The sequence below is a fragment of the Talpa europaea genome (assembly GCF_964194135.1).
Source record: "Talpa europaea genome assembly, chromosome: 7".
Classification (NCBI taxonomy): domain Eukaryota; kingdom Metazoa; phylum Chordata; class Mammalia; order Eulipotyphla; family Talpidae; genus Talpa; species Talpa europaea.
The window spans coordinates 37,400,629-37,426,749 of record NC_140074.1 but is presented as its reverse complement, the minus strand read 5'-3'; the positions used below and the strand labels follow the sequence as shown (position 1 = coordinate 37,426,749).

The window sequence follows — 26,121 nt, the reverse complement described above, 5'->3', positions numbered from 1 at the left end:
GTCTTTCAGCCAAGGACCACCACAGAGATTTATTTCCTGATTTTAGGGACATAGATAATTAGGGGGAAAAAAGGCATTCTCCTGTTGAGTCCCTTAATTTCTTTCAATTCAAAATTATCTTCATGCCACTTAGGGACATCCTGGACAACATGTCTTTGGCTCCATTAGTAATATCAATGGGGAAGGGAAGTTCTCAGAGGTGATGGCTCTCCAGTATTTTAATCTTACAATGTCCCTCAGAGAAACACATGTAAATACCCATTCCCAGTCCCCAGAAGATGAACATGACAAGGCCAGCTACAGAATAATTTATGCTGCACCTTTGCATATCTGTCTTGTGCAAAATTTTGACACTTCCTAAAAAACTCACAAGTGTTTTTACTCACAATTCTCCCATCCTTCAAGATCCTGCTTAAACAACATGGGCTCTGGTGAGGCTCCAGCTCTCTTATTGAGGGCAGCTAGGTGTTAGGAGACTGGGAAATACAATAAAGACATGTGTTGATAATGCATATATCCTCCTGGTGTTCTGTAACAGTCCATGACAATCTTGGCAGATTCGCACACCGTGGGTGGGCACCGCGTGAGCCATGCCCAGCGATAAGGCCTCCGGCTGATGGCAGTAGAGCAGACACTGCTAAGCTCTGCTGCCTCAGATAATCTCTTGCTGCTTGTAACTGTTGAACAGTCAGAGAGACTGACTGACGGTCAGCAACGCCATTTCCAAAAGTGCAGTCTCAGACCCTTCTCCATTCAGTAATGGAAATCTCCAGGCTGGTGTCAGGGACATCAGTGTCCACGTGCTTCAGAAGTACTGGTGCACGATCCAGTATAAAATGGGGATGTTGCCTATGTTCTTACCAGTTTTCCCAGGTGCTTTTCAAATTCCCCACACCCATCACCTGTCATGACCGGTGGATATGACCGCCAAAGTGAATACTGTGCCTTACACTGGCCCCAGCTGGCCAGTCGGAAGTCACCACACCATTAGCAGGATTCTGTATGGGTTAGTTGCTCAACCAGTGTTTACTAAATGGATGGATGGATGGATGAATATATATTTGGGCTGCTGGACCTACTGGACTCTGTGCTGAAGTAAAGAAACTGAACTTTAAAACTGGCAGTTGAATTTCAAAGTTGGAGATGTTAAAATTTCAAGAACTTGAAAAAAAATACTAGAATTGAAGAAGTCTAAAATTACATGTAATTGTGTTGATGAACAGAACTGAGTGGTGAGTAAATGGCTGACATTCTCTACCTGAAGGATGCTAACATTTCAAAAAATATTTAAAATAGATCTACCATCTGAACCAGCAATAGCACTCCTAGGTGTCTACCCAAAGAACACAAAGACACGATTTGGAAGGGATACATGCACTTCCATGCTGCACTATTTACAATAGCCAAGTTATGGAAACAACCTAAGTATCCAAACACAGAGCAGTGGAATAAGATGTGGCACACACATACACAACGGCTTACTACTCAGTTATTAAAAAAGATGAACTCTTGCCATCTGCGACAACTTGGATGCAACTGGAGGGGATTATGCTAAAAGAAGTAAATCAGGAGGAGAAAGACAAATACCAGATGGTCTCACTTATTTGTGGAATAGAGAGAAACAAAACAAAGGGTCAGATGAAGCCAACCCAATCACAGACCCTAGAAATCTGAAGGTAAAACTGAGGCTACTGGAGGAGGACAGAGAGGGGGAAGGGAGAGAACAACGTGGGGCAGGAGCAGAATGGACAATGGGTCTTTGGTGCTGGATGTGGTATGGTAAGAGCACGTGAAGGGGGCAGGGGGCGAGCCTATAGATCTGCAATGTTTAAACCAAGGCCATAAAGCAATTGAATTCCCTCCCTCCCTCCTCCTCCTACCCTTCCCTTCCCTTTCTCTCTCCTTTCCTCTCCTTTCCTCCATTCACAATCTCTCTCTCTCTCTCTCTCTCTCTCTCTCTCTCTCTCTCTCTCTCTCTCTCTCTTTATCTCTCACACACATTTTTAAAGGACAGTTTTATTAGGAAAAAGGGAAAGGAAGAGAGAGGCACCTGCATAGTCCTAAGTGGGCAGGAGCCGTTGTTGATAAATTTCATTACTAGTTCTTGAGACTCTCATTCAAAGCCATTTTCCTATTATTTTGAAAGGAAGGTACTTATGCTGAAAAACTAGATGCTATTTTAGTTTCTGCTGACATCCACAGACACTTTTGAGCAATTTGCCTTTTCTGTTCCCTTTATTTAATAAATTCCCAAGGTCATAATAATGAAAACCAATCCTTGCAAGTGTACTGAAAGACGGTCGGATTGAAATGGGTGACCACTGCTGGAGTTTCCCAATTGATGAAACAAACAAACAAATAAGCAAAAACCCATGATCCTTGCAAAAGGTTGAAATAGGAATCCTTTTTATTGGTTACTACGTGTCCTAGCAACTTTCTGACAGAAGCATAGATAGAAAATGGAAACAAATATCTTACTGGGAATGTTTCCCTGCTTGCACTAAACTTGACTACAGCAATAAGGTATTGCTTAACAGTCACAGCACATCACGTCATCTGCACAAATGACACAGTAAGTGACAGTGCCGTTCCCAAGGAAGCAAAACATGCAAACAGGTCCCATGCACCAAGTGTTCTGGCTGAGTGCAGATGATGCTGCTAGAGCTGCAATATCCTTTCCTGGACACAGAAAGCCAGTTGTAGCCCTCTGCTTTGCAGCAGGGGTCACTCCCCCAACTCATCGGCCTCCTAACTGTACCACCAGTAAGGTTTTCTTCCAGCACCCACTTCCTTCCCTACTTATACAGCATTTCATTCTGCTTTTTCATATACAGCATTTCATTCTGCTTTTTATGCCATGATAAGAGCACTGTGTCCAAACAAGTGCATTAATGTAGACCTTTATTGGGAGATAAGATAGAGTCAGAGAGATAGCAGACAAGGTAGTATTTTGCCTTTCCAAGAAGCAATTCTCCTAATATAATTAAGAAAGGGCCCAAAGAATGTTAAGCATTATTTTTAGAGTCCTGCCAATAACTGCTTCCCTGAATGGCTGAATGTGGAGAAATGCAGCCACATTAGTAGCTAAAATATTATTTATAAAAATAAAGAGAAAATACCCTTTGATGTTTTGTAGATATGTTATTGTGAGTTGTAGAAAGCTCTAGATGTGAGGGACATTGGATGCGGGAAGGGGGAGGGTGGGTCACCACGTGGTTGGCAGGCACAGGTGGACTATTAGGAGTTCTACAACTTTCCCTCAAGGAAGACCTGACCTGGAAGGAAAAGCTAAATACTCCTCCATGCTGAAGAGTAATTTAGATGTGCCCAGGGGCGCCTGTGGCCAAGGGTCAGCTTAATTCTGACACTTCTCTTTCCTCTATGATTTCAGAACCTTTTCTCATCTGGCACCAATAACACATAGACACAAGGACTTAGAGTCCATCCCACTTATTCCTTCTCAAAAGGGGAGGTTCCTTTGTGTATGAAAATAGAAAATGATAGTGCAGCTTTAACAGACAACTGAAGACCCTTTTGCATTGGGAGGAATTAACCAAAACCCAAACAAAACAGATTTCTTTATTCCCCCCTCCACCCCCAACCCCCATTAGCAAATTATCTGTTTTTTTTTTCTTTTTTTTTTTTTTTTATCTTTTTTGCAAAGTCATGAGAGGCACAAACAGGTAGCATGAAGGCGTGGTGAAGTGTCTCTGCGGAGCGCTCTCGCTGGGCCCTGGCGAGTGAGTTTCCCCCAGCTCAGGTGATGACAGTGGGGCCCCTGCGGCCAGTTCGCTCATGAATCTGGGATATTTTCAGCGCGATGGCTATGAGAGGGCTCAGCACGGCCTGGAAAAGGAAGGAAACAGTGGGTGAACAACTCCTTTCGGCCACTTGATGGGTTTCTATGGCAAGTATCTGGATTCACTTCTACTTGGCAGTTTACAGGAAGAGTGACCACAGGTAGGACACCTGTTCTCTCTGGACCTTGGATTCCTCTTCCTTTAAAGGTGATCAAAGTATACAGGACTTGGAGGTAAGGCAGAAGATGATCTCCAAAGTCTTATCCCATTCCAAAAACACTTTGATCTGACATAGGAAGCTGCACAACCCGACTTCCAGAGCACTGGAGCACTTCAGGAACAGAGCTTTGTGAATTACAGAAGTTCAGAAAACCCCATAGTTGCCCTGCAATGGCCCCTTCTCCACATGCACCCCCTCCCAGCACCCCCACCCCAGATACACACACATAAGCTTCAGGAAAAACACTCATTCTCCATCTTAAGACCGTGGGCCTGAAGAACCTTCTATCTTGATGTTTCAGAGAAGACAGATCAATTCATCAGCTAATGCTGTGGAACTAACTGTTCATTTCTTCCCATCATGTGACATGGTGGCTCATGAAGCACCTTGGTGTCCCCAAGAAGGATGGGGGTGGCTTAGACACTTAAGGAAGAGATTCTTGCATAAAGTGCATGAAGAAGAGTAAGAATCATTTCTTTAGCTGCTTCTCATTTCACAGGAGAAAGATACCACTTTCCAAAGTGCAGAGCACATGCCACCCAGGATGGTGTTAGGTGATATTGGAAATTATTTTAGATGTGTATGGATATGATATTACTTGCAACACAATGAAAAAGTTACTGCTTTCCATTCTTCTTCAATCCTCATAATTTCATCCAGGAGACAATGTTGTCAATCTTTAACACTTAAAGCAAGACCGAGCATGCCTCAGGCAAGAGTTACCTAGAGAGATAGTAACATCACTCACTGAACATTTTTATTGATTTTTATGGTTAGCTTATATTTATCAAGGCTTTTTTTTGTTTATCAAGGGCTTTTTTTTTTTGCCATATAGAGCAGTGATGTAAACATCCTATAATAAATAGAGTTCATTTAAAGAGAAATATTAATAAAGAGGTAATGATAGGCAAGAAGTTTGGGAAATCCTGGAATAAGAAAAAAAGATACCATTATCAGGAAAATAAAATTTGCACTTGGGAAGGGAGAGGGAGATTCTGTTACTTGCACCCCTCACTTATTCCTAACATGTAGGGGTGAGGGGTTGTTTGCATTTGTGCTCTTGTCTAGCACAAGCAGAGGCTCAGGATCTCAAAAAACAAGTTGTCCACTGTGTTATGAGTGCAGACAGGGTGACCCCAAAAGAGAAGTGAGCTGGCCTTGTGTAAAGGGATTGAAACACCAGGCAAAGTGCAAGGAATTCATTCATTAGGTAAGGAATAGGAAGGGGAGAGGTCAGAGTTGTGTTGAACTGAACGGTGAGGTTATAAGAGCTATCAGACAGACTGGTCAGCAAGTCCAGTAGTTTAAGGCATTTGTGTTAAATGGCTAAAGGGGAGATGGAGATCTAGAGACATTTCATACCTGCACAAGAAAACAGCGCTTCCCACTGATTCCACACAGAAATTTGACATATTGAAACAGAGGGATTTATTTTCCTTTTATCAGCCCAACTCTTTCCCAGAAAAATTTCCTACAGGCATGTTTTGCCAGGCAATATTACACCTGATACTTATATATATACCTATATAGCTATAAGGCCATCTTGTTTCTCTAGGAGCCAAGGACCCATTTTCTATAGAAATCGGCTTATTAGCTTTTGCTCCTCTTCTTCTCCTATCTTCTCTTCCCTCTTGTCTTCTCCCATTTTGTTCCTATTTTTTTTCCACTGATACCTCAAAAGAGGACAGAGAAGGAGAGCGAAATTCAAAGCAATCACTTTAATGAAGTTCTGGATAAACTGAAAATATCCTATTAAGTAGATGCTGTAAATTGAATTTGAAACTTCAAGAACTGAAAACTGAAACATAATTTGTCTTCTATCTTGTACATTTGAAGGTGAATGATTTTAAGTGGTGGCACCTATTGCCAGGCAGATGCAGCCAGTGCTGTAGAGACAGCAGAAGTCCTCTTGACTGATGTCCACTTAACTCTAGAGATGAGCCCATTCTTTCCATTTCTTCTGTAAAACATCTAGATTGATGGCACAGTGTAGTAGATGTCTGTGACCAAGAAATCACTCTAATCTATGTGCTCATCTACAGTCAAATTAGGCACATATTGGGAGTCCATTACGTTTGTTGGTAAATTTATTAGTGTCTGATGTACTTGTTATAGAGATGATGCGATTACTAAATTATATATAAATTAGTGAAATGAGAAAATAAGAAGCTTTCTTTCTATGAAAACTAAGTTGAATGTTTTGGAAAGAAGTAAGAAAGGGTGATTAGTTGAACCTGTCATATAAGAGGTGAGATGCTGCAAAATATTGGGAGGAAATTTTAAAAGAATAGAAAATTCTTTCCTCAGATTGTTTAAACAATGTCTTTAAGTTCCTACTCATTAAAGGTGAACCTGATGGGTGGGAATCTTTTAAAGAAAGATAATCACAATGCTAAACAGAATGTTCATATTCAAAGAAAAGGTTTTGAACTTTGGGAAGATTGGTAAGTGAACATAATATTTTGTTTTCTTCTAAAGATACCATGGTCAAGACATGTATGCCTTTAATCACCTCTTTTAACTATCTTACCCCTGATCACATCAGAGAAAAAATTTCAATGGTAACCGTGCATACTGAAGGGAAGGAAACACTTCTTTGGACTCTCCACATGAGGAAGACCTTGAACATGCAGACTCCACTTTGGGCCAGAGTCCCGTGCCAACCTGGCACTGGAGCCGTGGAGTCATCTGTTCTTGAAGAAGGGTTTGGAAGAAAGGACAGATGTGATAATTACCATGGACAGAACATTAGTGAGGTCCTTTCACTCATTTTTCAGGAACCCAGAAAGTCTTTAGATGTTCATATAACTCTAGGGAATTGTGAGGAGAGAACCCTAAAAATGCTCAAGATTGAATTTCTTGCCAGTCTTTTGGAAGAGGAACATCAAGTCATCATTAAAAGTTATACAACAATGTCTATTGTTTGCAGAACTGTATCAAATGTGTACTTTAGAATGAATGGCCAAATCATGAGGACAGGAACTTTGTCTAGTTCAAGTCATAGTAAAGTACCTGCTACTGAGAATGCGTCTGATCAATTAGTGCTACAATGAACATCATATAAGTTTGATGAAAAGAAGATGATGAGGCAGACAGAAACTTTAGTAGATATTCAGGAAAGGCTCTGGGCATGTGAAAAGGTCAGCAATACTTGGCTTTCACTGTCATATTTTTTCTTTAGGAATTACAGTTTGGATACATGTGAATTCCAGAAACTTCTCTCATATTATCAGCAACATGAAAAGATAGAGGGGAGAGGGATACATTTCCTTGAGCAATTGAAAAGGTCCTCAGAATGGGGAGTGATAAGAGGGATAAAAATGAGAAGTCTCTGGATGTGAGACTTATGAGGTAGATATTGGAAGTACAGAACCTGAGAAGCAGAGAGGAGCATGGAATGATCCAGTTTGATTCTTTCATATCACTAAGGGGGTAACTGAATCCCAACAAGAAGACATATTTGGTTCAGGGTCCTTGTGTGTGTGGTGGCTGAGCTGGGATAACACCCCCTCTACTGCTCCTTTGATCACACAATTCTGAAAATGAGAATTATGAGTGATGAGGAAAAACCAAGGAGACAAAGTGAACTAAGAGGAAATATGTTGTGATTGGCATCCCACTGTGCCAGACAAGTGCCACAGCAGATGAGGGGCGGGAAAGGACTAACAAGCCATCCCCGCCAGCCACTGGACAGTGAAGAGAAGGTCATTCCCAGTTCCATGAGTTAAATGTATTGAAAGTTCCAATAAAGGAGATAATCTAATAGATACTTGAATCAATTAAGATATGGCTTTCCCTCCCCAATTCCAGTTATTCTTAGACTATTTGACAAAGCTTTTCTACATGCAAGAGCAGGAAATAGGGAGTGCTATCTTAGCGAAGTAGCCACTTACCTGCTCTTGCACTGTGGCCCCAGGCTCCTTGCTCCATGTGGGGGGGGGGTTGGGTGAGGGGTGCCATATCAGATGTAGTGAGCATACAGGCTAAAGAGGGGATCGGGAAGAGTCTCTAAAATTTTGGTACTTTGTTTATGATGGATTTTTTTTTGCATTGATTTTGATTTTTAAAAAATATTGCATTACAATGTTGACCTTGATGACTGTGCTTTTTTGGTGCTCTTGATTTTGCACCTGGCTAATTTCATTGTCATCTCCACTGTGTTATTAGGGTTTTAATCTATCCATACTCTCTGGGAGGACAGAGAGACTATCTCCCTTCATTTGTTTTCCTCTCTTCTCTTTCTTTATGTTGATATTTTGATCCATGTTTGTGTACGTCAGAGTGATAAAAACAAACTCTGAACAAACTGAACTTCTTACCCTGATTGGCAGTGGGCAGGAGAGGGGTAGATGGGCTGAATGTCACAAGACTCCAAGTAAATAGTTAACTGAGGAATATTTTTCTTTTTGAGGAAAACAAAACCCTAACCAGAAGCACAATCACTTATTAAGCAAGATCTATGAGAATTTATGGAGGGAACCCAGCGCTGGACTGGTATTGACAAGGAGGGTACATTAGGACGATCAGGAAAGTATCACTGTGGGGTGACAATTCTTATCCTAACTGATGGTTCATGGTTTGGGATACATAATATAGAGAATATAGGTCAAGCAACAGAAAACTGACATTCTGGCATTCATAAAATAAGGATTTAAATCAGTGTCACCCTCTCTTGATCCTAAGGGAGGAACTGTTTGACTTTCACTATTTTATTAGTGTGGGACTGAGGGGTATCTGAAGTCCCCCAAACTTGCACATTCTAAAATGGAACCCTGCCATCCACTACATAAAGTCAAAAGAAGTATATTCTTAATGTGAAAGAACTTTAATGGAATTAGTGTACAGAGAGAGAGAAAGAGAGAGAGAGAGAGAGAGAGAAGAAAGGATAATAGTTTCCCAGTAAACCAACCCAAATTACCCATTTCCTTGGGACAAATGTCCAGCCAAACTGGGTCAGCCCAAAGTGGAGGTGCTGAGGATTGAAAGCATGCCACCAGTTGAAGGCACCGTTATGAGAGGCAACCACAGGAAAGGGGTCCTAAAGCAGGTCCCAGAAATCTGGAGTACAAGGAGACACCACATCAAGATAACCACTGCCATTGTCAGCCTCCCCATGTGTCTCTCCACTTGTCTCCTTCCATGTCTCCTTCCCAGCCACGTCAGGGTGCAAGTCGGGCTGCAGGAAAAAGAGCTCTTCTCTGTCCTAGAGCCCACCTCTCTTCTGGGTTTTGTAGCTTCCCTGGCTGCTCAGACCCCCTCAAGTTCCCAGTAGCTAGTCCAAGGTGGCTGCATGTAAATGGGGGTGGGGAACATGGTCCTTCCCCTAATAATTGCATTAATACATCATTCTTCGTCTGTGTTCTCTCTGCTTAGTCTAAGGCAGTGGTACTCAAACTTGAATGTGCATCAGAATCACCTGAAGGGTCTGGTAAATAGCCGATTGCTTGCTGCCTCCCAGAGATTCTGATTAGGAGATCTGACGTAGGGCAGGGCCAAAGGATTTGATTTTCTTACTTTTTTTTTCATTTATGCATACAAGAGCTGGGGTGTAGGCCAGAGATGTGGAAGGGTGAGAGGATTCACCAGAGACAGAATGAAGAGCAGAACAGGTAGATCACTGAAATACACTGCTGAGGGGAGCAGAGGGCCAAAAAGCAGAGGTCTGCTCCTCTGTGTGGGCTGCTCCCTGGCTGGGATCGAACTTGTGCTGCAGTGGCTGCAGATTGCTTAATGGTGCTGTGACTTAATCCCTTGTGCCACAAGGGAGGCCCCAGGATTTTAGAAACAGACTTGTTCATATGATGTCCTGATGTGAAAGTCTTGGTTGTGGTCTGTCACTCAGCACCACAGTCAGGTACTTGACAGTTGGGTCTTACCCTCTCTGGTGGGCAGAGAGGGTGATTAAGTTGGAGACCTCGAGATGAGATTAATCTGGATTTTTCAGGTGAGCCCTAAACATATTCATAACAGAATCAAGGGGAGGTTTCTCTCTCTCTCTCCCTCCCTCTTCTCCCCAGCACCTTCTCTCTCTTCTCCTTCTCCCTTTCCCCGCGAATTTGCCCAGGGTTGCTTTGGGGTTTAATTAGCACTAAATGCTAAGTTAGTTGCACAAGTGCTGGGCTGGGGTGAAAGCTTCAAAATTCCACAGCTGAAATAATAGGAAAGTTGGCCGACCCAGGTATGGAGTAAAGGGAAAGGTCTGTAAATTCTGGAAGTAGTGGGGAACTGAGGCCCCTTAGGTGCAGCACTGCTAAGGAAGGAGGGAGGGAGGCAGCAGGAGGACAGCCAGGGTCAAGAAGCACCTGACGATAGCCCCAGTGGTGGCCCCGTCCGGAGCCGCACACCAGCTGGCAGGAGCAGCATGCAGAGGTGGTGTCACTGCGCTGCAGGAGCATCTCCATGATGCATCTCTATGCCAGGGAGTCAGACCCTCTTCTCCAGGACAGCAATGCACTCTCCCTGTCTCTATCCCCTTTGCGCTGTCTTAGAGGGCCTGGACAGTAGGCAAGAACCCCCAAATGACCACTACTGGGCTTCCTGCCTGTTAATAAGAGGGCGACTGAGAAAGTGCTTGTTCATGCAATATGAAGATGTAGCATTTCTTAAATCCCAGGAGTCATGGGCCAACTCATACCTGTTATGATTATAAACTTGGAGTCACCTGCGGGCTTTGTTTCCAATAATACTTCCAGTGGTGGTGGTGAAGGTTCAGGACCACACGGCCTTTCACACCTGGACTGCTCATGCCAAATACCAGCACCCAGGCCCATCAGGGCTGCTTGATAAGGGCCTTGCCCAAGGGGATACACACGGATGGAAATCCACACCAAGTATCTCTCTACAAGCCAGGAATCCTGGAAAGGGCCTTTGTCATCTCACAAAGATGCTGTCCATAAGTCTCATTGTCCTGGGCAAAGTCCACACGTCCTGCTGAAGTCACCTTTTCTGATTTGCTCAGAGGTACTCTCTATTGCTCTATATACTCTATATTGCTCTATATAGAGCAATATAGAGTATATAGACCTCTAAATATACTCTATATTGCTCTATGTACTCTATATAGAGTATATAGAGTATACTCTATATGCTCTATATTGCTCTGGTAACAGTAGTCCAGATCTTTGGTCATGAAGATGATGAGATATTCTAAATCCATTTGGGGAGCATCTGGGAAGCAAAATTATTACTAAAAATAAAGTCAAATATCTGTTTGCTATTACAAAGTATGAGAAATAACTAAACTGCAAACATTTTGCTCTTTATTACAACACATACAACCATGATTCTAACTTTAATCCCCTTTTCATGTAATAAATCTACCTATCTATTCTGATCCAGAATGGACCATCATGAACCAAATGTAGAATATGAAAAAGAATTACAAGTAAATCTGAATTCAGGGCCAGCAACTCTATCTTGTCATTACCACAATAAAAAAAATAAAATAAAATAAAATAAAACCGTCCAGCAAAGCTCTCTTCTGAGGGGCAGAAAGCGCCTCCAAGATACACATGGATGAAATACTCCCAAAGAAGTTCAGTCAAAGCAAAAACTTAGCTAGGTTTTGGAGCATTCTTGACCTCCTTCTCCACCATGCTTCCCACTTTTACAACTGATTTGGGACTGTAGAAGATGAAAGACTGCAATTAAGATGCAAATTCAAAATAGAGTAGAAGCCTCATGAACCGATTATCCCACATATTCAAACATGAGCTTTATTTGACTCCACACTCAGCAGTATCGTGTGGGCATGAAGAAGGGAAGAAAACAAGGGTCCCCACCAGTCAGCGCCATGGGCGGAGCTGAAAGTCATTAGGCAGACTGGGTGACCTCTCTTGTCCTGTGTGTAACCCTGTAAGAGTTCATCACTTAAATTTCATAGCATTCCCCAGGTCACTCTTCCCCTTTTCCTCTCCTTTCTTCTCCATTTCTAACCCCCCTTCTGCCACCAAAAACAATGCAAAAGAATAGAAAATGAAGAACTGGTTCAAGTGACCACCTCCACTCATCATATACCATGTTGGCTGAATGTATGAACCACTGGTCTTGGTTTAATTCCTTTTTCAGGACTTGCTAGACAAGATTCTCAATCTCTCTGTGCTTCATTTTTGAAATTGGGCTACTAATAAAGTTCCTGCTTCACAGGGCTTCTGGGAACATGAAATGAAACAATGTATGTAAAGCACTTAGCAAGATGCCTTCACATAAACACTCCATTAATGGTAGGTATTAATAGCATTATCATTAAATGTTCCCTGTCAGTTTTAAATCATATTTTCACTGCCTGATTATTTACAGGCATCAAAGCAAATTTTCAGACATAGGTCTTTCTGGCTGGCCCTTTCCCTATGGACCAGTAATTAGAATCCAGATCTGAAGTCATACTCTTTCTGCCTGTAAATTGCCACCAAGTCACATTTCAAAGCCCTTCTGCAAATTAGCATTAATGAGCATAGAAAAGGGAATGTCTTTCCTATCATCACATGGCAGGAGGTCCTCTTTCTCGATGCATTCCGCAGCTGACAACAGCATTCAGACACAGGCTCACACAGTTGTTACCAGGCATGCAGATGTGAAAACAGCAGGACCCTCAGCAGTCTGCAGTTGTGTATTCCTGGCTCTGTTGCTGAAAGCTACCCTGCTAAGTAGAGTAGCTTGAACATATGAACACCAAATACATCCCCTCTCTCGGTAAGGAGACTTAGAAGCCAGGAAATGGTATGTTGCCAGGATGGATTTGTCTCCACAGCAAGACCATAAATTGATTTCTGGCTTGCAAAAGTCTTGAGAAAAGGAAATGCCCTCTCAGTCTTATCTATATTTTGTACCTTGAGGTCTACAGTTTTCACTCATCTTTAGCGATTTTTATTTTTATTTATTTATTTTTTTTTGGGTGGGACTCTCACCAGTGGCCAGGGATTGAACTAGCACTGCAGAGGCTGCGGGCAACCTCGCAACCCAGCGCTCAACCGCTGCGCCACCAGGGGAGGCCCTCATCTTTAGCAATTTTTAATAGCTGACACTGAATATCCACGATTTGTCACACACTTATCCAGATTCATGTGTTGAGTTACTCCTTATAACAGTCCAGGAGGTAGATGATATTATTCCCACTTTACAAATGAGGAAATTGCAACTCAGGTGCATGGCGAGTTAGTGTTCAATCACACAGTAAGTAGCAGAGCTGAGTTCGGGACCCAGTCAATGGCATGGTTTTAACTGCAAAGCTGTGCTGTATCTCACTACCCTAGTCTGCCCTTCTACCGAGGGAAAAGTTTTCATTTTCTGAAAATTTAAAAAATATTTGCCTTTATGCCGTTACTGTAAAAGGTTTCTTCATTCCAGATACATTATTTGGAATTACTTTTTTAAGAACTGTGAAATAAAGCAATCACAGGGAAGAGCATACTCGAGTTCTAAATGAACCTATCAAATTGTTCCCTCTAGTTAGCAAGAAATAGTCGGCACATGTAGTCTCTGTCCAAGACTTTTCTTTAGCAATACTCTTTATGAGGTTAAAATACTTTTCACTGATTCCTGTTTACAGAATTTTCATTGTAAATGGGATACTTTATCAAATGCTTTGTTGTATCCACTTTGTTATTACTTCCTGACATAATTGCCCTTGTTCTAATACCCTGTATTATTCATTCACTAGTATATACTTAATCTTTACACACATTCCCTGTGGCATGAAAATAATTTATATATTGATATTGTTTGATTCAGTATCTCTACAGATCCATTAAGTCAGGCATGTTAGCTATGTTGTTCAAATAAGGACCTAGCACAACAGATTTTGGTGAGAATTAGATGGAACAGACACAAAACTCTAGCATTCTACTTGGCCCTGATGCAGGAAGGCATATGCTCAAGACACTGTTGTTATTATTGTTATTCTTGAAGCAGGAAGCTGGCTTGCTATCAAAGGTAAGGTAGAAGTGAGTAGACCAACATTCTAGCCCCAACAGGCTGACCTTTGATAGAGAGACAACAACCCCTCTGGCTTTCGCTTCCTTATCTATAAATGAAGTTGCTATTACCATTTCTGATGAAGGTCAGATCAAAGAAAAAGATTAAGACTGCCAGAAGTGTTCTGAGCTCTTGGCGGAAAAAGATACTCAAAGTTACTGAACCAGAGGGGGATCTCTGTCTCTGAGAAGCCACCCGCCCCAGGGAAGCTGGCCTTCTGCAGTGTCTGTGAGGAGGCCTCCTCCCGCCAGCCACCAGCTGGAGGGAATGCAGTCAGATTGCTGCTGTACAAGACAGTGCTGAAAACAGAAGGTGCAGGCCTCACAGTCCTTGGAAAACATGCCTAAAGGGCATGTCCGTTTCTAAAGCAGTCAGCTAGCAAGGACTGAGCACTAGTAGCAGAAGCAAAGTGGAAAGAAAGAAAGCTTCAGCTGGGAGGGTTCCCAGAGTCTATGGCAAAGGCAGCATCACAGATGAATCTTTAACTCCAGGCACTAAAAAGACAGACACAAGCCCTGTTCTCAAAGAGAGATTCTTCCCCACAAGATAAAGATTGTGAGTAGAATTTATGGACCATTAATATACATTTTATGAGTGCAATGACAGTGTCTTCCACATTCGTCAAAAGAACATATTCTTCTGTGAACTTTGCCTTTAAGATGCAGCTGCCATATAACCCTTAACTCTTAGCAAATCACCTTTTCCTAGTAACTGAAGCGCTGCTAGACTATCTACCCCCAGTTTTAGCAAGGGGGCATGTCCTGGTAAAATCCAGTTAGAACTTTCTTTATTTTGTTTACAGGTTATTTTGAATCTGTCACTTTGACTAGTATAATTGTGTCAAGAAAACACAGTCTAACGCTGGGGTGTTGATATTGAGGCAAGGTTTCTATGGAGATGAGATATGAAGCTGAATTTCTTGTTTCCCTTTTTGTTACATGTTCTGAGAAGAGACAAGTCTTCCAAGGTCTTGGGACATTTGGGTTATTTTCTGCCTATTTTAGTTTTCCAGAAGGAGGCGGGAATAGTAGTGGCCAGATATACTATAAATGCTCCCCAGTGGTTGGGCATCAGAGGGATTTATCTGGTCTGGTGGGAAAGTCAATTCTGCTAAGCAGAGGGAGAAATAAGAACCCCAAGCTCATCCTGGAAGGACCTCTCAATGCTTAGATGTGCACACAGGTCATCAAGGGAGCTGGTGAAAATGTCTAGTCTGATTCAGCAGGTCTGGGGTGGGGCCTCAGATTCTGCATTTCTAAGAAGCAACAGGAGATGCTAGTACTGCTGGTCCAAGGACTGCCCTTTGGGGGTAGCAAGAATTAAAGGTGCTATCAGAAACAGTAAAAATTATTTCTATATTTTTATTGGATCTTATTCATTGAGAGCATGGTGTATGTATTCACAATGACTACAAATCCTGGGCAATATTAGAATGAAAAACACTACACGAATATGAGTTGCTGTTAGCAGTTTGATTCACTATTACAGAAATGTCCAGTATAACATGTACTGCTGGGAAATCCTAGTAAATCATCAAAATATTTTAGCTTTTGTTAACATCACACTGATCAACCTAATTGTAATTCCTGAAGAACAAAAAGCAACAATAGACTAGATGCTTCCTGAGGGCTGAGGACTAAAGGTGGTTTTTAAGTTTTTAAATGGTTGAGAAAAAAAAAACAAACCAAGAGTATTTTATAAACATGAAAGTGATATGAAATCTGAATTTCATTGCCCATAAATTCATAAACTAATTCCTTTCCGCATTACCTGTGGCTGCTTTTGTGCTACACTGGCAGTTGAGAAGTTGCATCACAAACCATATGACTGCTATTGTGATTGAATTGTGTCCCCCAAATCCTATGTTGAAGTCCTAACCCCCAGTACCTCAGCATGGGACCTTATTTGGAGACCGAGTCTTTATGGAGGTAGTCAAATTAAACTGAGGCCACTAGGGTAGGCCCTGATTGAATATGATGGGTGTGTCCTTATAAGTAGGGGGATTTGGACCTAGGCACACACACAGAGAAGATACACAACATAGGGAGAAGCCAGCTATCTACAAACCAGACCTGGAGCAGATCTCTCTCCATGGCCCTCGGATAGAACCTATCCTGCCGACACCCTAATCTTGGACATCCAGCCTCCAGAACTGTGAGAGAGACCATACACTTCTGTTGTTTAAGATCCCCAGGCTATGGTAACAACAGCCCCAGTGAAAGGACACAGCTAGCAATGCCTAAAGTATTTACTATCTGGCCCTTGGCAGAAAAGGCCTGCTAACAGCTACTCCATGAAACTAGCTTTTGTGCTTTACACTTTGAATGCACACGATTCAGAACTAGCAAAGAGACTCCAGAAATTTTCTTTTTGATGAGCTTCCCCTTACTCTCATACCTGCTCTAGTCTTTAAATCCTTTCTCTTTGGAAAATCAACTGTAACAACCAGTCAACTGCACATTCTCCTGGATAAAACTGGAACAGTGAAAACCCCCAACTCAGTGTCTCTTACGTCAAGGCAGGAGGGTTACGAATTTGCTCCATAAGTAAGGACCCTAAAGGATGGGAGGAGTCAGAGAAGGAGAGGAGAAGGAGAGACAGGTAGAAAATCTCAAGTTCTTTACTTGACCTTTCAGTACAGTTTGATATAAGTCACAAGTGCCCTGGTAATCCTCTTAGAAGACCAAGGTCTTTAGAAGCTGTGAGTTCTCTTGGGATGTCTTCCATCGATCCAGGTGGCCCTCAGGGAATATAACGGAAGGAGGTAATAAGACAAGACCTTTTAATTTCATCATATAACAAATTGCTGATTAGTCAAGATTCTTTGCTCTTCATATGATCAGAAATTAGACTGACATTGTTACTAAAGATAAAAATAATGGCAAGAATAAGAGTACGAATGACCACTAACATTTATTGAGCACTTTCGTGTGTCCCATCTGACTGATAAAGTAGCTGAAAAAGAGCAATTGTTACCCCAAATCACAGAACTGTAGAGTGGCAAACTTCAGGTTCAAGTCCAAGGATATTTGATTCCAAAGCCCAGTCTTACAACACTGGACCTTCAAACTTGAAAATATGTTACAGAACAAAATCTTGGTTCCCCAAACAGTTTTATCTACCTGAAAAAGTAACTGGGTTTGTCATTGCTTATTATGATGCTCTGCCATCTTAGGATCTTGCTGACTGCAAGGGTTAGCTAATTTCTTGTCATAGCAAACAGCTTCCCTGGGAGCAGAGCTTACATATGCTGACTGACCAATACAAAGCCCAACCCCCAATCACCTCCTTTATTGGGCTGTCACAGGACTCACACTGGCCTACCATGTCTGTGCCCTCATCATCTCAGGGCCAGGTAACTAGGGATAGTCCTTATGCCCTAAAATGCACTGAAATTATTCCACCTAGCTAATCCCAAACGTGCATGCCCTGCCACATCCATTCCTTCCCATAGAGGCCATAGAAAAGTTCCTGCCCCTAGCTCCCCAACTCCTTCTGCCTTCTAACCAATGCTGGTGTTGCCATGTGTGGCCCCGCATGTTGTGTCATGCCATCTCCTCTTGGGAACTGTGAAGAACCAGGCATCTTTTCAGTGGAACTCATCTCTTAATCTGTTGGCCTCCCTGATCTGAAGTAACACTACAATACAGCCACATCTACCACCCATTAAGTTAGGAGAATGCAGGCCCCAGTCTATGAAACAATGCCTCATATCATGATTTCTTCCAACAAAAATGCTCAGAAATAAAACCAAAAAAATGAAATATACAACAAGGTTTTCATAAACCTTTAATTCCTTTCCGTCCTACTCAAGGTCTACACATTCCAGCATCCAAAGCTGCTCTCCCAGAGTTTGTCACATCTCCCAGCATTCCTGGGAGGCAAAACAAAGGATAGAAAACTCCCTCACCTGCACCTTGAGCAGTGTTTCTCATCCTGGGATTAGGGTTTCAAACTTCCGATCAGCCAAGAGCAGACAGGAGAGTTAAAACAGCTACATTCCTCCCTTCCCTCTAGGATCTTGTGTTCTGCACAGGAATAAACCATGACCATGGAGGGGAGCCCAGGCAGTGGGCCTCCTCCTCGCGCTGCTACTTGAATGACATACTAGTCCCGAGCCACTGAAGGTCACAGCCCATCCCGGACTCATCATCAGTATTCATTTGGCAAGATGCTCGCTTATTTATGAGCCATGCCAATGATTTACTACCTACCAGAGAAGGGCACTGCTTCAAAGGGAGCCTGAACTGCTGCCAGTCCATGAGCTTTGGGTAGCTTTCTGCTGAGAGGCATGGAAACTTGGTTGTGCTGTGCTGGGACAGAGAGGGTGCTGGGAAAGTCAGATTGTGCTGGCCACAGCTAGTCAGGCCCATTCATCTCATGACCAGTAACCCTCTGTACTTGTGTGACCAGTGCAAATTCATTCATGCTCCCTTTTCAGGCTGAGTAAACAAGATCCAGCAAGATTCTGATTTGTGGCCCTAAACAGCGCCAGATTAACCAGTAACTTGGTAAGCATGTGTTTCAGACATAGCAAAACAGAGGCACCAAAATAAACAGCATCATAAGGGGTGGAAAAAAATAAAAATTTTGTTAGATCTCCTTACATTTATTTTTAAAGTTAATTTCATTTTTATTTTGAATTTGCATAAGGGGAGGTGGAAGTGGAAATATGTTTTTTTTTCAGGACTGAAGGTATCTAAACTTTAATTCAATATTTACCCAAAGCCAGGATCAAGGAACAGCTCTGAGTTCTTCTGCTTCTTAAGGCCACTCTGCTCTTAGGATAAATTGTCAACATTCAGATATTATTACAAGATTTGGATCTTGTAAAATTTTCTATTTTCTATATACTGACAAAGAGGGGGCTTGTCTGTGGGTTGACATAAGCAGATTATAGTGGTCGTCAATTGTCATCAAGACACACTTTCCCTCAAGTTCTAGGCTGTCCATGGTGTGTGCGTACAGGGTCATTCCCTGCCCCGAGCTAGCAGACACTCAGTACTTAGAAGGGAGCTCTAATCGCAACAGAGGCAAAGGGAAAGGCCTCTTGTCATCAAACTCTTAACAGTCCTGGACTGTGACAACCCTTGGGAAACACCTGATCAAATCCCAGTCCAAGGAAGTTTTTCACACTTCATCATATGACCATCCCAGGAAAGATTTTCAGTTTCAGAGAAAACAACCCATGGCAGATTCTGCAGATGTGAGTATGTGAGTAATAAGAAATGTTCACACTGTTTCCCCCACAGGAGGTAAATTATTTCAATGAATAGAAATATAGAAAACCTATGTATCTTTGCTTCTTTCTCAAGTTACATTCAGCTCCCAGGGACTGATCTGTGAAAATACAGCTATACTAAATTCCTTTCTGTGCCACTAGAGGGAAATCTAACCATCCTGACCAGAACTTGTTAATTTCTTTTCAAAAAATAATAAATAAATTTTAGGGCCTCCCTGGTGGTGCAGTGGGTTACTGGGGGTTCAACTCCGGGCCGGCCAGGGAGATTCCCACATGGTGCAGCAGACCTCTCCTGCAGCGCCCACTGCTCCCCTCAGCAGTGCTTTTGGTCCGTCTGCCTGTTCTGCTCCCCACTCTGTCTCTGGTGAATCCTCTCACCATTCTCTGCTTCTGGCCTGTACCCCTGCTATTGTGTAAATAAAAATCTTTAAAAAAAATTTTAAGTTTTAAGAACACATTGAGAAATCACCTCGAGCCAATCCTCTCTACCCTTGCTCACATTTAAAACTTTCTTGAATCTAAGAGAGACTTCCAGAAAAACACAAACCAGTCATCTTAATTAGGCAGAAGACCTCAGAGTTGAGAAAATGTTCTAACAGTCAATCTGAATGCTTTCCAGTTCAGCTTGAATTTATATCCTCAAATTACATATTCATTAGTTATGGAGAACAGCTGGTCGTCTTTCTCTGCATCGTATTATTCTTTAAATTGCTGAAGATCTCTAGGTCATGTCTCTCTTCCATGCAAAATGAGCCAGCTCTTTAACTTGGCCAAAGCATTTACATCCCAACCCATTAACCACGTGCTTTTTTCTTAAACAACTCTCTACTTCACTCCACCCGCCTGCTATTTCCAAATTATAACAATACAGATTAAACTCCGAAGAGAAAAAGAAAAATGAAGTATTTCCTCACTTTTAAAATATATGGCTATTAATACATCCCTGAGGGGAGAAACCATGCAGACACTGGAGGGAGAAGCATTCCAGGGAGGGAGAACAGCCACTGTAAATGTTAGGAGGCAGAGTATTCTTGGCATGTTCACAGCACAATGGCTAGAATGGAGAGAGGATAAGGACAAGAGGTAGATGAGGTCAGAGGAAGAAGGAACCATTTCCAGGAGGGAGTTTCAGGCCTTGATCAAGGGTTTTGGCTTTTCTGTGAGTGAGATGGAGGCCCACTGCATGATTTAGCAGGGCAATGAGACTATCTAAACATGCCATTAAAAAAATCATCTGTTTGGGAGCCTCCCTGATGGTGCAAGGGGTTAAGACGCAACCTATGAAGCTATCCACAGCCACTGCAGCACGAGTTCGATCCCTAGCAATCCAGGAAGGTGACCCACATGGCGCAGCAGACCTCTCCTGTCTCGCCTGCTGCTCCTCTCAGCAGTGTATTTCAGTCTGCCAGTTCTGTTCCCCACTCTATCTCTGGTGAATCCTCTCACCCCCTGCATCTCTGGCCTGTACCCCAGTTCCTGTATGCATAAATAAATAAATCTTTAAAAAATAATCTGTTTTCTGTGCTGAGACTAGGGTGTGAGCAAGGAAACAATTCTCTGGATATGTCACCCTCTCAGCACCTTGAGGTGTTTACCAACTCAGAAGCTCTCTGAACTCTATTGTTTAGGAGTTCTGTGAAAGTTTCTTTACACAGAAATGATTGATTATATCATTGCCATTGGTGACAGAACCTGGTTGGTTCCTCTATCTACAGCCTTTATCCTGAAGTTAAACCTAGGGGCCCACCAATAGTGGAGAGGTATAGTTAACTCAGGTATGGTTGAATGGGGCTTCTCATGCTGAGACTACGTGTAGGTGAGAATGGAAGGAAGGAGCCCAGTTAGGAGACACGGCACAAATCTACATGAGAGAACAAACAGTACCTGGCCCCATGTGGAAATAGTACAGGCGGTGAGACCACGTTCATGTCTGGCTTGATTTGAAGGACACTTTGTTAGGATTTGGTGTTGCATGTGTAGAGAAAGAAAAAATCAGAATGAATCATAGGGTTTTTTTTTTTTCCAAACCAATTAGAAGAATGGAAGTGCCACTTACTAGATGATAATCACATTGAAAGAAGGGTTTGTTTTTTGGGGGGGGTGTAGGGGAGGTAGGGGTTCGGTGTGGAAGGGAGCAGTATAAGGAGAGACTTGCAAGAGTTCAGTTTTGCACATGTCAAGCTGGAGATGGCCGTAAGACATTCAAGTGGATCCCGATGGACAACCGGAGATAGAAGTCCAGAAGACGGCAGCCTAGCACTCCAGGGCACTAAAAACACGTGTTGTTTTTCCTACAATTTGAAAGCTTTTCCAGGTCTGCTCTGAGAGCTTCTCCATTCATCTAACTCTTTGCTATTCCAAGTGTGGCTCCTGATCAGCACAGTATTATCTGGGAGCTTATTAGAAATGCAGATTCTCAGACTTTAGTCAAATCTTCAGTCTAAGAAGATTCCCCACACGCACACCCTGCCCCGCCCCGACCCGCAAACTACATAAACGTTAATGTTTGAGAGACACTCGTCCATTTGGAATGATCTGGCAAGCTGTTTAAAATGCTGACTGCCAGATCATTCCAATTCAGAACAATTACAGGAGACACTCTGGGTGTGGGGCCAGGCATGGCATTTTTACCAAGCATCCCAGTGGTTCTGCTGTGCAGTCTGATTTAGAACCACTGATCTAATGCTTCACTCCTGGCATGTTCCCTCTGTACTTCTAGGTTTATATTGCCAGTTCTCAAGGAAATCATTTCTAAGAAGTGTGCACCTCTAGGAAAGGATAAAGGTGTGTAACTAGAGTAACCAACCAGAGTCTTGGCTTATTGGGGACAGTCCCAAAGTAATTATTATTAGTGTCATTTTTCACTCTCCTGAGATGATAAATTACATGTTCTCCCAATGTAACACAAAATTGTTCTGTATATTTTTGGATTATAAAGTCATAATGAGAAGAGTAGAACAGAATGACAGCCTTTGATTTGACAGATGAATCTAATAGAGACTCACAGAGTTTAACTATCAGTCCTTAAAGTATTCTAGGTACATCTTACCAGAAATACAAAAATTCCCTCAACTAGAAGAAAGGATGAAAGAACCTCATCCCAGGTTTGGGATCGGATGGGGTGTGATCATAATCTGTGATTAAAGTATGAGAATCAGTTGTTGATTAGCCACAGACTGATTGTCAGTCTGTGATTATCCAGTCCTTAACAAAACTTCTCCTTCCTTTTCCTTTTGGATCTTTTATTGTTCATTAGTTGCTCTACCCGCAGACTCAAAGGCACAAGAAATGAAGGGGAATGAAGAGTTAATTTAGCAGCCCTGCTAGTAAATTTGGTGGGAAAGAAAATGGAAACAATTGAACTGTTTCTGGTTACCTGTGAATTTCAATCCTTTGGTTCATCCTTTTTTCCAAATTACTACCAGCTGGTTTGAGGGCTTTATGAAGGTCTACCCATTGCCAGTAAAATTAAAATAATCTTGTCTTTTAAAAACTATGTAATACTTTCAGAAATAGCTCTTGGAAGCTTTCCTTTCTGATTCATCAAGGCCACGGAGACAAGACAAGGCCAGCACCTTCTCATCTCATTAGGGTCTCCCCCATCTCCTTACTCCCCTCACCACTAATTCCTAGGCACATATGGATAGAATTTTTTAAAAATACTTTTTGATGTAGGTAAGAAATTATTTTACATCAACGTCAAACAAATAACATAACATGCAGGGACCCAAATGGAAACAAGTACAGATGTGCAAATACAGAAGGAACCAAATGGAAACTCTGTAAGTGGAAGTAAAGGCTGTATATCTACAGATTGTATCCCAAGTTCTCCTAGTCACATCACTAAGTCAGTTACGAATAATTCCACAAGTATGAGTGATTAAACGTGCTTGGTTCACAAGTGTTTAAAATGTCTGGAAGGGCCTCCCCGGTGGCGCAGCAGTTGAGCACTGGGTTGCGAAGCTGCCCGCAGCCTCTGCAGCACTGGTTCGATCCCCAGCTGCTTCCCGGCCACCCGAGGAGGGTCCCGCATGGTGCGCAGACCTCTCCTGCCGCCTGTTGCTCCCCTCAGCAGTGTACTTCGGTCCTTCTGCCTGCTCTTCTCCCTGCTCTGGCTCTGGTGAATTCTCTCACCCTCCCGCGCTTCTGACTGTACCCAGTGACCCTATAAATAAATAAATAAATCTTTAAAAAATAAAATAAAATGGTTGGAAAAGAAACTATCCATGTGCAAAGTGAAACTGCCAGATGATGGATGATAAACCAGTAGAAGGGAAATTTCTAGTCCATCCACCAGAATGTAAATGATATTAATTTACAGTGGGTAAAACATTTTTAAATATCTGTTAAATTCAGGTAAGATCATCCGTGGAATCTCAGCAGGTCAGAGGAATCCATAAACCAGTGTCTGAGTGCATGGGAGGTGGGGAGAGGATGGGTATTTGTTCTCTTTTTTTCTGGGTTGCCAATCATAAGAAGCTAAAATCATGGAAGATCTTCCCTCTGCAGCTGAGAAAGCAACACAAGCTGGTATTTTTCTGCAGAGTCTAGATCAATGATAACACTAGCACCTCGAGAAGAGTACCTTATCTTTGGCCTCTTTTAACAGTTACCCAAAGGTTTTTCCTTCTAGGGTTCTTGAAGGCTGAAGCAGGTGGAAAGCAATGTTTTAAGGAGGGCCCCAAGTGGTCAAACATATAAGCCCACATGAAGATCTGCTGAGAGAACTTTCTTCCCTTTTCTCAGGGATCTATAACTTTCAAAATCTTACTCTCAGTTATATCTTGACTTAAATGTATTATGCAATAGGAGTTTAAATTGGTGAGTCAATGATACATGGTATTTCAATAAGGAGTCCATTTGAATATAAAACTTTTGTAAGATCATGTGCTAAGGTCTAGGATAAACCCTTGTTTATGATTAGCAAGGGAGGTCATAATCAGTCATTAAAAGAGTATTAGTGAAGGAATTCCCTAACCATACAAAATAGCAAACACCTTAATCCAACAGGATGGAAAATGTACAGTAATGGTGACTTACTTATATTTTCTTTACGTGAAAACTAAAGTATACACTTGACGCACAACTCTCCAGCAGTGGGCCCATGGGAGCTTTCAGATTCAAGGAAGCCTCAAAAAAATAATGACTCTACTTTTGTGGACCATCTCTGAGAGAGACTCATACATGGATAGGACTACTTCATACATGTGTAATGGCCTGGATATCATGCACCAGTGCAGATAAAAATTACCAATCCCATTTGGTTAATAAAAATAAGAAAAGATCATAACCACTCATCCCATGCAAACAGAGAAGAGAATGTTGAAGAAAATAATAGCCTTGAGTCAGTGAGTCAGAGTTGGTGAGGCCAGGAATATCATTCCTTGCCCTATACACAGCTCTGGACCTTCAGGCCTTTGCTTTCATCTTACTTCCCAGCATGAGACATAGAAGAGGTTTATATGGAAAGACAGGGCAATCCTCTAATTCCTGCATGACTTAGTATCATCCTGGGTGAAATGTATGCACTAACAAATGATGTTGGCAGAGCATGGCCCATCCCTACAAGGAAACCCTGTGGTCATTTGACAGGGAAGGGCCAAGCACTTTATGCTCAGTCCCTTCTACATCTAAGTGACTCTGAGAATGACTCTTGGCTTCCCCTAGCCTTTACTCCCTCATCTGGGATGATTTTACTCTGAACTGACCTTTCGGTTACAGTTCAGGCATAAAGATTTACGGCATCATTTCAAACAAGTTCCTTGACTCTAAAGAAAAATATGAAACACACACACACACACACATGCTACTGTTAAAGAATGGCATCTTATTCCATTCAGGGCACAATTAGGGAAAATTATAACTGAAAATTCTGAGCAGCTCTAAGATGAGAAGCAATGAGTTTTCCTTGCTTCTCTACTGCACAAAGGAAGCATTGCAGATGAAACCAATGCTTTCATCTCAAGGAATCATCTCATGAAGGACCCTGCTTCAAAATTCAGGCTGAAGGAAAGACCAAAGACCCAACATTAAATTATTGTAATCTTTTCTGGTATTAATCAACGTTGTCTAGAGCTTTAATGAATATAGGGAATGGGTATGCTAATGCCTGTGATATTATTTTTCTAAGTGAGTTCTTTATTAGTTCTGTTGTTGACAACATTATGGAGGTTTGCCAAAAATAGCTGGCATTTTCCCTTCGCTTTAAACTCGGGCCAGCCATAGCCCCTCTTCTCAAGGTGAGTTTTGTACTGACTCCAAGAGGAATCCCAGAGTAACCTCTTTATTGACAGCTCAAAACCATGGTTAAACCAAGAGCTTTTCAAATGAAAATTCAGAATTTACATGAGCATAATCAAGGCTCTGAGGAGGTTGGGCAGTTTGACTCCAACTGGTAACTTCCTTAACTTATCTATACAAGGAGTTTCTTTTAGACATCACCCCAATTAACAAACTGCAGAACATTCAAGAAAGGCAAGTCATTTGGGAAGTGCTAGTCTAAATGCTAGAAAGCATTTTTTTTTTGCTTGTTTCAAATACGGCAATAAATGAATTAAATTTGTTTGGAGTTCTGAGTTTGTTCTTGGCTGGAGATAATCATTCTAGACAGTAAAATCACCCCCACTAAAGATTAAAAGGTGCGCCTTGAATTTGTCAGGAGCAATGAAACACATAGAATCGGGGGCACAGCTTTGGTTTGGTACCTGGGGCTCCTGGTCATGACCGCTGGGGTCCCTCTCGTAGCTCTCTGCATACAGTCTGATAGTGGCCCGCACGCCACTGGAGGAACTGAGCCGGAAGATGAGCCGTGACATGTCCGAGAAAATGATCCTCACGCCCTGAGACCAAAAACATCCAGAATGGATGAGTAAACAAATGATTACAAA

The 26,121-nt window shown here is 42.2% G+C and overlaps 1 protein-coding gene across 1 annotated transcript in view; it reads right to left on the bottom strand.

Annotated features, from left to right (window-relative positions):
• Positions 1-3,428: 3,428 nt before the first annotated feature.
• PGM5 (phosphoglucomutase 5) overlaps positions 3,429-26,121 on the bottom strand; it is a gene marked incomplete at its 5' end in the record, with an annotated part of 159,811 nt that continues 137,118 nt past the window's right edge. Inside the window, 2 exons of the mRNA XM_084239279.1 lie at positions 3,429-3,846; positions 25,939-26,073. Of these exons, the coding sequence (XP_084095405.1) occupies positions 3,757-3,846; positions 25,939-26,073 (225 nt within the window). The 3' untranslated portion in view covers positions 3,429-3,756. The remainder of the gene's footprint in view (positions 3,847-25,938; positions 26,074-26,121) is intronic.